Source organism: Psammomys obesus, unplaced genomic scaffold (genome assembly GCF_907164565.1).
Source record: "Psammomys obesus unplaced genomic scaffold, mPsaObe1.curated_primary_1811, whole genome shotgun sequence".
In the NCBI taxonomy this organism is placed as follows: Eukaryota; Metazoa; Chordata; class Mammalia; order Rodentia; family Muridae; genus Psammomys; species Psammomys obesus.
In genome coordinates, this window is record NW_026590542.1 from 316,623 (window position 1) to 330,563 (window position 13,941).

At 41.1% G+C, this 13,941-nt stretch overlaps 1 protein-coding gene across 3 annotated transcripts in view; it reads right to left on the reverse strand.

Moving 5' to 3' along the window:
* Slc9a7 (solute carrier family 9 member A7) overlaps positions 1 to 10,636 on the reverse strand; it is a 139,609-nt gene extending 128,973 nt beyond the window's left edge. For all 3 annotated transcript variants that reach the window (XM_055607891.1, XM_055607892.1, XM_055607890.1), the window contains exon 1: positions 10,184 to 10,636. In XM_055607891.1, the coding sequence (XP_055463866.1) occupies positions 10,184 to 10,511 (328 nt within the window). In that variant the 5' untranslated portion in view covers positions 10,512 to 10,636. The remainder of the gene's footprint in view (positions 1 to 10,183) is intronic.
* Positions 10,637 to 13,941: the final 3,305 nt, after the last annotated feature.

Consider the following 13,941-nt stretch of genomic DNA (forward strand, 5'->3'; position numbering starts at 1 on the left):
TTATTATTATTATTATTATTATTATTATTATTATTATTATTATTATTATTGTTAAGACAATGTCTCTCTACATAGCCTTGGCTAGCTTGGAACTCACTACATAGAATGGACTGGCCTCATTAGAGATCCTCCTGCCTCTCCTCCCAGTGCTGGGATTAAAGGCATCATACTATACCAAGCCCAAGATCTTAATTGCCAAACTTGGAAATAACCAAATATCCTTTAGCAGGTGCATGTTAAATGTAATATTTCCAGAATTGGAATATTATTCAGTGCTAAAAAACAAATGAACTCTGAAATCATTAAAGGCATGGAAGACATTTAAGTGCATATTGCTAGGTGAAACCTGTAAAGTCTATATATTGTATGATTCTAAATATTACAGAAAGGCTAAAACTATATAGAACAGTATCAATGGTTGCAAGGCAGTGTAAGATGGAGGAGACAAGAATAAGCAGGCAGAGTACAAAGGATATTCAAAGCAGTGAAACTACTATGTATGACACAGTAATGATGATTATACACTATCACTATATACTTACCAAACCTATAGGATGAACAACACTAAAGATGAATACTAATGTAAACTATGAGTTTGAAGTGAATGTCATGTCAGTATAGGTTCATCATCACTAAGAAATAGGTGTACCACTCCAATGGGGATGTTCACATTACCAAATGGGAAAAGCTGTACATGTTTGGGAGTGGGGAATATATGAGGAAGCTGTATAGTGTCTGCCGAAGTTCGCTGTGAGCCGGTAACTCTGTAACTTCAATTCAAACAAACAAAATTCTTGTAATGTGTCCCAACACAGACTTCTAGGCCCCACCCCTAAAAATTCTAGTTAAGTCAGGGTCATAGTTTGCCATTCCCCAAGTTGCAGGTGCTAGGATAGGAATATTTCCAGCCCCATTTTTCATTGGGTTTTGGGTTGGTTGGTTAGTTGTTTGTTTTTGATACAGAGTCTCACGCAATCCAAGCTGCTTCTAACTTTCTTTATGACTGGAGAAGACCTTCAGCTCATTCCCCTGCCTCATCTTCCAAGTACTGCGATTACAAGTATACATTATCACACCTGCCAGAACACAGGCAATGTTTTTGAAAGACATGTGAATTTAAAACCAAATAGAAAGTGAAATTCAAAGACCTTACTGATTCTCAAATCAGTTAGGTCTAATAACTAATGTCGCGTTAGTGTCAAAAAGCTCGCCTATAATTAACAGGCACCACATATACACCTTCATACACCTTCACCTAGTTTTCAGGGAGGTTAACAAATAACAGGTTAACAGGATGGTTATTCTTTCTCAGTTTTGTGGGGTTTTGTTTTGTTTTTTGAAACAAGCCTGAACTCCCTGTGTTGCTGAGGATGACCTCAAACTGCTTCTCCTCCAACTTCCTGAAAGCTGAGATTACAGACACATACACATCCAGTTCATACAGTGCTTGGAATCAAATCCAGAGTTTCAAGCATGCTAGGCAAGCACTCTACCAACTGAGTTATATGCCAAACCCTTTCTGAAGATATTTTACTATTAAAAATTTCAAAACATACAGAAAATTTTAACCAAGAATATACCACACACCATTTTGCCCTCCACTTACATTTAACAATTGCCAGTATATTACTATATTTGGGTTTGTTTTCTATATTTATATATACATACTTACGCTATGTTTGGTTTTTGACTGAAGTTTTACGAAAGTTGACTATATTAGGACCCAGTTCACTTCACCTCTAAACAATTTAGCCTACATCTTGAGAGAACACACACACACACACACACACACACACACACACACAATGCATTCTCATTACTGTCTCCCCTCACCCTCTTTTATCTCTCTCCTGCCCCTAATAACCCACCCTTCACCTTCTAAGTCCCTCTCCCACAGTCATGTCTTTTTGCTCTATGACCTTCTAAGTTTAATCAGGACTGTCTAAGTGACCATGAGCTTAGAGCTACACTTTGGAAATGGGTAGGCTCTGCAGGTGGGTACACAACTGACTTTCACCTATGACTGGGATTTACTAAAAATGCTTTTCTAAATCATTTATCATTGGGGGCTACAAAACAGCAATTTTTTAATGATAACTCATTTCTAAAAGGCTAACTTTCTGTGGTGTTCTAAAAGGCTAACTTTCTGTGGTACTATGGTTTGACCAAGGTCCTTACCCATGGTAGGCAGGGCCTGTACCACTGAGTTATATCCCTGGCTCTTTTAATGTCTGTATTTTGAGACAGAGTTTTTATTTAGCTTCCCACTCTGGCCTTTAACTCACTTTGTAGCCTAGGCAGTCAATGAACTTAAAATTTTCTTACATTGGCCTCTTAAGTATCTGAAACTAAGGTCCTACACTACAAGGCTGGCAAAAGCTTAACATTTAAGCTATACTACATGTTTTCAGGCTGGCAAGATGGCTCAGTCATTAAAGGCTAGGTTCATAACCCAAAATATAAGTTCTCCCAAAAAACCCTCATACAATATACATAGTGTTTATGTGTATACAATATGTATACACATTATTGGTGGAGCAAAGATAATGTTATATATAATATTGTGTACCTTATCTTTTCCCACAACACTATTAAATGAACAGTTGTCTTATAAGAATATCTCAAAACACCTTTTTTTTCACAGGCTGTATAATATTGGAATGTGGCATCATTTAACTAGTCCATTCTTGGTGAGCATTTCTTTTCCTGCTGAAGCAAATGTATAGTGCAATATATTAACACAAATTTCTGGGAGATAAAGGGCAAGAAGTGAAACTGCTAGATAAAAGGGAAGGGTGGTGCGTTGCAACGTTTTCCCTAGGAATTAGCAAATAGCCCACTAAAATATATATAATAATATGCGATTCTCCTCACTATGAACTGTGCCTTCATGGATCATAAAATTATATCAGTGCTCTACAGAACAAACTTCAAGAAGCAAAGCTTGTCAAGGAAACCACAAAGTCTTAAGTGAGAATGGAAACTAGTATTTACCAAGCTATTAAGTATCAGACTCTGCATCTTAACCTTTTAGAATACCTGTGAGGTGAGCAATTTTATTTCCATTTCCTAAAAGAGGAAACTAAGGTTCAGAGAACTTACCCAAAGTCATGACACTTTATAAGCATTTGAATCCAGGGACATTTATTACCAAAGTGAGAGTACTCTAAACTTGGGCCAAGTTGAGAGGTTATTTTATCGAGAACACCTAATTAACCCAGAGGTAGGTAGTGCCATGTTTACTCACAGGTTCTTGATTATCAGCCTGAGTGGACTGACTCATTTAGGATATTTAGGATATTGGTAGAACACACCTGAGTATGTCTATGAGTGCATTTCCAGAGGGGACTAAATACTAGGAGGTTAAGAGCTTCACTGAGTGTGGGCAGCACCACCCTATAGGCTGGGGATCCAGATGGAATAAAAGAGGAGAAAGGAAAAAATCCTACAAGTGCAGTGTCTCTCTCCCTGACACCACCAGCACCATGATGTTAGCTGCTTTACTATGCTATGTCCTACCTGCCATAAACTAAAATTTGTGAAGCCATGGTCTAAAATAAATCCTTCCTTCTCTAAGATGTTTCTCTCAAAAACAGCAATAAGAAAGTATCACTAACAGAAAGGTAGTATTAGTGAAGTGGGGTTGTTGCCATGACTACCTGATAATGCAGTTCAGAAGACTTTGGAATGGTTTGTGAGAAGAATATGAAAACTTTTGAAGCTGTGGGCTGAAAAGCCCAAGACCACTGTAAGCAGAGTTTGGGGGTGAGTCCAATGAGAGGTCACAAGAACCAAATGCATATAGGATGAAACAAAGTTTCAGATGTAAACAAAGACTGCTCTTCCATAAGTCCTGAGTTCAATTCCCAGCAACCACATGGTAACTTACAACCATATATAATGTAATCTGATACCCTCCTTCTAGCATGCAGGTGTACATGCAGATAGAGTACCCATAGACATAAATAAATAATTTTTAAAAAGTCTTTCCATCCTGGCAGTGTTGGCATATACCTTTAATCTTAACACTCTGGAGGCAGAGGAAACTGGATCTTTGTGAATTTGAAGCCAGCCTGGTCTACAGAATGAATTTCAGGACAGCCAGAGCTACACAGAGAAACTCTGTCTTGAAAAAGAAAACAAACAGATAAAAATCTTTCAAAAGAAGTCAAGTATTTTGTAACAGGACAATAAGAAAACAATCATACCCCCACAAGTTGAAGTCTCAAAAGTGATATTGTCCAAGTGATTTTTCTGGTTTTACATGCAAGCAGAAAGAGCTTCAGAGTCATTGAAGCTTCCTCCCAGACTTCAAAGGAATACCTGAGAAGCTAGGTAATATATAGGAGGCAGTTGCTGAGAAGGCAATGTATGTAACTGGGCAAATGAAATCCAAGATGCAATGGAGAGCCCAGAATATTAAGGATGTCAAGGAAGGCTACAAAGCAAGAAGCAGAGCCAGCCCAAGAGAAAACACATGTGGACTACAACCAGCAAGGCTACAGGATAAGAGTAGAGCTGCTAAACCCTTAGAACTCATGTCACACCATCACATGCTAGACATAAAGTTATGGACCTCTGTTTTCCCTGCAGGGTTTCAGTCTAGCTCTTACCTAGTCCTTCTTTTCTATTTCCCCATTCTTCCTTTTAGAATAGGCAATCTCCTTTGTGCCATTTTTTTTCTTAGAAATATGTAACTTGTTTCTTATTTTACAAGGGCTCTCAGATAAAAGTTGATTTAATTATTCAGAGGAAATTTTGGACGAACTTTTGAGCAATGCTGGAACTGTTGAGACTGGGGCTTCTGGAGATGGACTAAATCAATTTTGCAACATAAGATAGCCATGAGCCTTTAGTAGCCGTAGATGCACTGTTATGGCGCAAAAGAGGTGTGTTTGTGTATTGGGTTTCAACAGGTAAACTTGCGAGGGTTAACATGATCAATCATATGACTGGACTGAGAAATGACTAAACTACTGAAGTCTACCTCTGACTGTGTCAGTGAAGGTGTTTCCAGAGAGGATAATCTAAGGATAGAAGACTTTCCCTGAAAGTAGGCAACACTGCTACATGGCTGGCAATCTGCATGAAATAAAAGGGAAGGTGAGGAAAACTAGCCAATGCAACAGACACACTTTCTCTGCTTCCAGGACATGACTGGAATCCCTATACTACACAAAGCCCTTCATACTGTGACAGGCTGAATCCAATGCTCATTCTCTTAAGTAGTTTCTCTTGGGTACCTGGTAAGAGCAATGAGAAAGTCTCACCAACATAGATGCCCAAATGGAAGTTGAATATTACAAGTCGTATTCTGCCCTTTCATACTTGTTCTGTAAGGCTCACTCTGAAGTTGTACAAAACAATACAGGTCCAACCAGCAACAGAGCAGCAGCAAGGAACCCACAACCCATACAACTTCCAAGGCTAACCAGTAAGTCTTCAGAAAGCTGGCAGACACGCAGAAAGGAGGTGATAGGTTACTGTAGCACAAGGATATCATTATGGATACATATTAGTTGTCACAAAAACATTATGAAGGAAGTAGAACTAATGTAAACTTTAGAGAGAACCGCAAGTAACTAACAGTCTGTTGATGCCACCCTTCCCTTTCCTTTCCCCTATCCCTACCCCTACCTCAAAACTTTGCACTTTTGGCTATGCAGACAGGCAGGGCCCAGTAAATTCAGAATGGTGCTTAATCACCTACAAAGCCACCAGGGGCTCCCTAGCCTAACATAAGAGGTTATACTGGTGCCTTGTTAATGCTTCTCCCAGATGGCTACAGCTGGTATGTTAAGATCTGGGGACTGCTTTCAAACTCCCTGGAAAGTCAAGTCTGGGAACACTTTGCCTTGTAGCTGCCTTGGCCTCTTGTCAGGGAAGAGTGCTCGTTAACTGTCTTTTCGTTCTTGTCTTTTACTACAAACACTAAACATTCACAATGTGTCTCTTATTGTTCTTAGGTCCTTTGTATCCAAGCATATACTTACTACTACAGAATCTATTTGTTCAAATTCCTACAGGAATAACTATTCCCTGAGGACAATGGAATGACATACCATGATTTAAACAGGGAGATGTGGGTGTTAAATTGAGTGATTTAAGAAGCACACATATCTGTAACCTAGAACCTCTGCTCAGATGTAGCCTGTGGTAGCTCAGTAACCAATTGGTTTCCCATAGTGAGGGGAACAAGGACTATTTCTAACAGGAACTCAATGACTGGCTCTTTGGCCTCCCCACCGCCCAAGGGAGGAGCAGTCCTGTTAGGCCACAGAGGAGAGCTTTGCAGCCAGTCCTGAAGATACCTGATAAAACAGGATCAGATGAATGGGGAGGAGGTCCCCCCTATCAGTGGACTTGGCAAGGGGCACGGTGGAGATGAGGGAGGGAGGGAGGGACTGGGAGGGAATGAGGGATTGGGACACGGCTGGGATACAGAGTTAATAAAATGTAACTGATAAGAAAAAAATAAAATTCAAAAAAATAAAAATTAAAAAAAAAAGAAGCACACATATCACAAGTGATCAGAAAGAAGGCATAGACATGCTATTAGGGAATTACACTTCTACAATTCAAAACTCAAAATACACAAAAAAGTACATGGTGACATCTCCCTTCTACTCAAAAGTCACAGCCACTGAGGTTCTGTCCCTAAGGAAACCAATGCCTACTTTCAGAGACATTTGTAACTGTACTAGTTTATTGTTTCATACTAAAGATACTTCTCTCAGGTTAAATATCAGTTCAATAGAAAAAGGTAGAAGATACTTGGGTATTAACTCAAAGGATTCCAAGGCAAGACATTCTAGAGATATTTGCACATCCTGCAGCAGGTCTCACAGAGCTAAGCCTTAGAACCAACCTAAGTATCTGTCATTAGGTGAATGGATAAAGAAAATGTGGTGTACATACACAATAGAATTTTACTCATCCATGAAGAATGAAATTATGTGGTTTGTAGGAAAATTCGTACAGCAGCAGACTATCACAATAAGTAAATTAAGTCAGACTCAAAAAGACAAATATTGAGTATTTTCTCTCATTTGTGAATCTCAAACTTTATAGATATAACATGAAATCATGCATATATGTATGACACAAAAATAGAAGCTTGAACAGCTACATCAGTAGTCCTCAACCTATAGGTCACAACCCCTTTGGCAAACCTCTACCTCCAAAAATATTTATATTACATTTCATAACAATAACAAGATTATAGTTATGAAGTAGCAACAAAAATAATTTTATGGTTGTTGTCACCACAACATGATGAACTCTATTAAAGAGTCCAGCATTAAGAAGGTTGAGAACCATTGGGCTAGGGAAACAAAGGGAAACAGCAGGAGTCAGGGGAGAAAAAAAAGTGGAGGATAGCAAGGTATAAAATATGACAGTATATCAAATATTTGTGTTAAAATGTTCTTATAAAACCCAGCACTATGTGCAATGAATATATGCCAATAAAATAAATGACAAGAATGAGACTTAAAAAAAAACCTTTAAGGGTTTTTGGATTTCATAATCAAACATTTTCATTCATAAAAAATAATGACCATTTTAAAGTTAAATTATAGCTTCCAGAAATTAATATGCATACCCAACACAGAGCAGACACTCAACAAGTCCTTCCCTAAATCTTCCTGCCCTGTATTACTCAGAGACAAGAGGACAACTACTCACTTCCTCTATTGATATTGAGAAATAAAATATGATTTCTTTGTCTGTGGGCATATGCATGTGTGTGTGAAGGTTTGTTCAGGTGTGCACACCAATGTGCATGTGCAGAGATCAGGGTCTCCTGACTTATCACTCCAATAATTTTGAGTATATAATGAAAAGTTAGTTAATCAAATAACATTAAAATTTAGATTTGGATCGAGGGGAAGTTTGAAACAGAAGATCAAATATCCTGAAGAAAAATGTTTTCTCACAATTACAAACAACCCACATCAACATATCAACATTTGGCATAACCCAGGACATCACATATTGACCAAATTAATTTGCCAATATATTTAAAAGCAGCAAGAAGATTCAAAGACAAAGAACAAAATAATACAGTTATATTATAAGATTTGTAACATAACTATCCACAAAACAAAACAGCATACTAGCATGTGGTGCCAATGACTGAAACACTGAGGTGAATTTTTAAAGTATATATCAGCAATGCAAAATCCCACTGTTGCTTTTTAGTACTTAAGATGAAAGATGACTGGGGGGCTGGAGAGATGGCTCAGAGGTTAAGAGCACTGACTGCTCTCCCAAAGGACCTGAGTTCAATTCCCAGCAACCACATGATGGCTCATAACCATCTATAATAAGATGTAGTGCTCTTTTCTGGTGTGCAGGCATACATGCAGGCAGAATAATGTATACATAATAAATAAATAAATCTTTTAAAAAATAAATAAATATTACTGAAGTTGGGTAATGGTAGCTCCTGTATTTAATCCCAGTACTCAGGAGGCTGAAGCAGGAGGACTGCCCTAAATTCAGGGCCAACAAGGGCTAACCAGTGAGTTTCAAGACAGCTTAAGCTACTATGTGAGACCTTGTCTTGAACAAAACAAAAGCCAAAGATAAAAATTACTGAATCCCTATGAATATAGGATAATCCTCAGAACATATAATCTCCATTTATTTTCTATATCTTTAAGCATGCGTTTATGAGCCTGTCAAATGTACTTCCTGTAATAACCTAAAATGGCAACATACTTCAATCACTCATTCAGTATCTACTCAGGAAACATCTCATTTTACCTACTTTCCTCATGTCACTCATTTGTGACCAAATAACACAAACCACAGAGGCTCCAATGAGCAAGTATGGAGGCCCAATTCTTTCCTGAGACCTGTGATTTCCAATGACCAACTAGGTTTTTGATTTTCTGATTTCAAGATCTGTTTAGACCACTGCTTGCAAACTGGAAGGCTCCGGGCATCACTAGTCCTTGATACAATTTGTCTGAAAGGGTTTGGTGGCCATAAGCCTTGACTATTAATAACCAAACAAGAACTATACAACCCATAAGGCCCAGAACCAAGAGTAATTTCCACATTAAATTTTAAGCTGTCTGCTTTCCATTCTCTGTCAGGGATCCCTAGATGGAAACTGAGTGGAGTATACTGTGATAAGTAAAATGCTCTGGTTTGGGAAACAGTTCCTGAGGTGACTCTTTTTTTCCCTCCATTATAGGATGCTAATTGTGGCGTTTAACACCCGTGAACTAAATTAAAAAAGAATGCTGGGCTCCAGTTTGAAGTCCGGGGGAGTTGTGGTGGGGGAGTGGCAGTGACAGGCGACACAGAGAGAGAGAGAGAGAAAAAAAAGGATGACTCAGATGGTGGCTGTTGTTATCCATGTCATAACCCTGCCAATGTAACATGCTGCACACTATTAAATCCAGAAAAGATAATGCTATCAGCCCATCTTTAACAAAAAGGGGCCGAGTCCAGAATTAAAACCATCACTTTTCCCTCCATCCACTCAGAAATGTATCTTCATAGTTGTTCCGTGTTGACCATTTTAGGGATACAAGAGCTACTGTCGGCTTGCAGAAAGCAAAAAAGGAGGTATAATTTCCCAATGAGACATAAGGATACCTGTCTCGCTAGTTGGGCCTGACAGGGTAGTGTCACCACTCTAAGTCCTAGACCACACTCATCTTTCACTGTATTCTTCATCAGACTATAATGACAAAAGATAAAAGAGCACAGACCTCAGAAGTGGGCACCTACCTCAGATGACCACCGTGGACAACCCAAGTCAAGCTCTCTTTCTCACCCCTCTGAGGCCTGTTCCCTGGGGTGGCACAGCTCCCTGGGAAACCACCCAACCTGCTCCTGTACCCTCTGCAGATTTAAACTGGGGCGGGGAGGGGAGTCCATGCTAATGGAGAAGGGCACAACAGAGACATAGTCAAACAGAGAGGCTGAGGGGCCACCTCGACATCTTTCATCTTGGTTCATGGTAAAGAAAGTCGAAACGGGATGTTTTAACCATAGCAGAGAGCCAGAAAAATGCAGACAGTTGACCTTGGAAACCCACAGCGTCTCAGCGGGAAACGCAAAAAGAAGAAACTCATTGCGAAGGGAAGCAGGAGGACTATGCAGCACGGGAGGAGCACAGCGGGAACCCAAGAGACGTGGCCCGGGGCAGTGGCAGGAGACTCACCATAGATCATGGCCAGCCCTGTCTCGTGAAGGAAGCGCACCCGGCGGTGCTTGAAGAGCCAGATGGTGAGGATAGTGAGGGTGAGCAGCAGGATGAAGGTGAGCAGGCTCACGCTGTCCTGCCGGTGACTCTCCTCTGCCTCCTTCTCTGTGGCGAGCTCCTCCATGGCGCTGCTGTCCTCAGCCGCCGCCCCTGAAGAGGAGGCCGCGGCCCCGGCCCGCAGCCCCCGACCCAGCAGCGCTGGCAACAGTGGCAGCAGCAGCAGCCGCGGCGACAGCACCAGAACAGCTCTCCCGGGGCCGGGGCGCGCCGCGTCACTAGGCTCCATTACTCCGGGGTCGCCCGTGCCTCTTCCACGCGGGGCTAGCAACAGCCCGCGCAGACCGCAGCTTCCCGCGGTGCCGCGGACCTACCTCTGTGGGCTCGGCGGCAGCTCCTCCTACAGCTGCTCGCGCCCGGCCCGGGCTACGCCAAGCTGCGGGGGAGGGGCGTGTGCAGTGCGCAGGATCCCCAAGCACCGCCCCCTCCCGCCCGCGCACCTGTTTGTCCCCTGCCTAGAAGAGCCACCCCGCTGTCTGGGAGGGGCGGGCTCTACCCTCCTCTGCCAGGCGAACAGCCAACCCTTCAGTGGCGCCGCTGCTCTCCCTGTCCAGGCATACCTGGTCAGACTGTCTGGGGTTGGCTAGCCAGCTCCTGGGTAGTAGCTACCAAGCTACCTAAATGAGACAGCAGAGGTCATTTGCTCCTGGCAAGAAACATCAATTAGCTTGCATTGATTCTCTGCCAGGCTGACAATCCTGTCCTTAGCGCCATCACTAAGAGTTTGATGTCACACGGGTCTGTGGTTTCTCTGAGCCCAGTAGAATAGCGGCTCCCAGAAGTTACAAAGCCACATTTCTGAACCTACACACATGCACATGCTCCCCCCCCCCTTTTTTTTCCTTTCTGACTGTATCCAGAATCTCAGGATTCCCCAGAGTCTTCTAAGCATTATTCAAATGAATTGTGTTCTAGTCAGTCTCACTGTGAGGGTGGGTAAGGGCAATCGGTGGGAGAGTGATGAGATAAATACCTGCATCATCTGGACTGCAACTAATCCCTTGGGGGAAAGAGGGTTGAATTAGAGGGAACTAAAAACTCTTGCCATTCTAAGAGCTGCAGATGGTCTGCCCTAAGGTGGGTGGGAGGGGCCATTTATCTCTGATGACCCTTTTGATGCTGTCTTCCTGTTAGAAAACAAGGGAGTCTTTAGTTGAACTTTAGGGTCAAACCCAAGTCCGAATTATGACAAGGTCTTCAGAAGATAAACGCTCTAATTATTAAGAAAGTAGCTGGCTCAGAAAGAGCATGAAAAGACTCACCTGGTATATAATCACAAATATACAGCAAAGAAAACACTCCATTATCTACACAGATTCATGTTTGCTAACTAGCTTATTCAACCCAGAGCTTCTGATTCCAGTTAACACAGATTAATCCACTCAACTGATTCACTACAGTAGAATCCCAGCTACTTGAGAGGGTGGGGTGAGCAGAATTGCATCAGGGAGTTCGAGGATAGCTTAGGCAACTTAACAAGATCCTCTCACACACCTCATCCCAAAACAAACAGGAGCAGAATGCGTAGAGAAGACATTTAAATATTCTAAAAAAAAAAAAAAACATGGCAATAGGTAACTTCATGAAGAACACCAAAATTAAAGCAAATCACAATTAGTGAGTTCACTATTTTTTCTATTCTTCATTGAAATAATAAATAATAAATATGTTTGTTTCATTCTTCACTCAAGCCAAACAAGAACAGTGAATTGACATGGACAAATAGAGCTTTAGAAAGAGGCAAAAATGGGTCTCCTAATGTTCCAAGAGCATAGAAAAAATATCATTTAATATTTTCCTTCATTCTCTCATACATTGTGGCAGCTGCATCAGTGAAGGAAGTAGAACCCTCAAGCACTCAGGCTGACGGAAATGGGGACAGCCTTCCTCTCTGGTTAGGGTGGCTGTGCTCCCAGAACAGTGGATGCAGTTCCCCAATGCCCCAATGCATCCTCTCTCTCTCTCTCTCCCTCCCTCCCTCCTTCTCTTTCCCTTTCCCTTTCCCTCCATCTCACCAACTCCCTCTTCTTCCTCCCATCTCCCTCCTTCCTTCTCTCTTCATCTGTCTCTACTCTTGAAGCTTAGTGTCAGAGTTAGACAAAGTTGCAAGAAGTACATATCAGAAAAGAATAAATAAATGCTTAATTTCTTTCAAATAAACCAACACTCCAGGGTATAGTGACAATTCTGTAATTTTGATTTCTTTAAAAAAAAAAACAGAAATATTTTTAAATGTGCTTTAGTGTTAATCCCAGGTATAAGAACATGGGGCTGCTTCAGACTGTCCAAAGCACGACTATGACTTGCCAGGTGCTCTAGCAGAAGCCAGGTTATGCCAGCTACAGATAATTTCTTCAATTGTATGACATTTGAAATTCTGAGAACTTTTCAGAGGGTTATAAATTCTAGAGTCCAACTCCCCCCGCCACATAGGCAGGGTTGATGTCTGTTCAGGGAGAACTGTTTGCAGTTTGTAGGTAGTCATGCTCAAAGAAGAAACAAGAGAAAAAGAAATTAGATTCAAGGATCTCTATCTTTTTCCCCTCTAACTTTCTTTTTCTCCTATCTGGTGATATGGGTTAAAACTGGGGAGCAGTGAATAAAGGTGGAAAGAGGCACCCACAAAGTAGCAAAGCTACAAGTGGTACCTCAACACTTCAAAATTAAGGATAAAAAAATGGAATTTTTTTTTATTTCAAATGCTTTAGAGAAAACAGCAGGGGACAAAGGAATGGGTATTTTTTTCTTTTTCCAAAAGACCAGCTACACCAGGGAACTCCAAATTACCAGCAAGACTGTAGAAAAAAAAAGTTCAGAGTTGTTTTGATTTATATTTGCCTGATGACTAAGAAAGTTGAGTATTTCTTTAAGTGCTTCTTGGCAATTCGAGATTCCTCTGTTGAGAATTATCTCTGTTTAGTTCTGTACCCCATTTTTTAATTGGGTTATTTTGTTTATTAGTATTTGATTTCTTGAGTTCATTATATATTTTGGATATTAATCCTTTGACCCATCTTATTGAAAAAGCACCAACTCCTGACACTATGAAGGGTACTCTGCTAAGCTGGCAGACAAGAGCCTGACAGAATTGTTCTCCGAGAGGCTCCGTCCAGCAGCACCTCAAAAACGGATGCTGAGACTCACAGGCAAACATTGGTCAATGCATAGAAAGTCTTGTAGAAAAGTAGGAGGAAAGAGGAAAAAAGGAGCTGGCGGTGACAAGAGTTCCAAAAGAAGACCAATAGAGCAGACTAATCAGGGTCCAGAGGGGCTTGCAGAGACTGAAGCATCAACCAAGGACTATGCATGAACTGAACCTAAGACTCTTACAAAGACGTAGCAAAAGGGAAGCTTAGGCTTCATGTAGATCCTTTAGTAAGGGAAGAAGGACCTCATGAAACATGGACTCACTTATCAGCTTTTTGATCACTACTCCCTGGTGAGACAGCCTTGCCAGGTTACAGGATAAGAGGACACTTGGGAAGAGGACAACCTTATGAGCTGAGGTGAATGGGAAAGAGAGCTCCTTTTTTCTGAGGAAAATGAGAAGAGGAGGGAGGGAGGCTGGAACTGGAAGGGGAAGAGGGATGGGGTTACAACCAGGATGTAGTGAATAAAATAAAATAAAATAAAATAAAATAAAATAAAATAAAATAAAA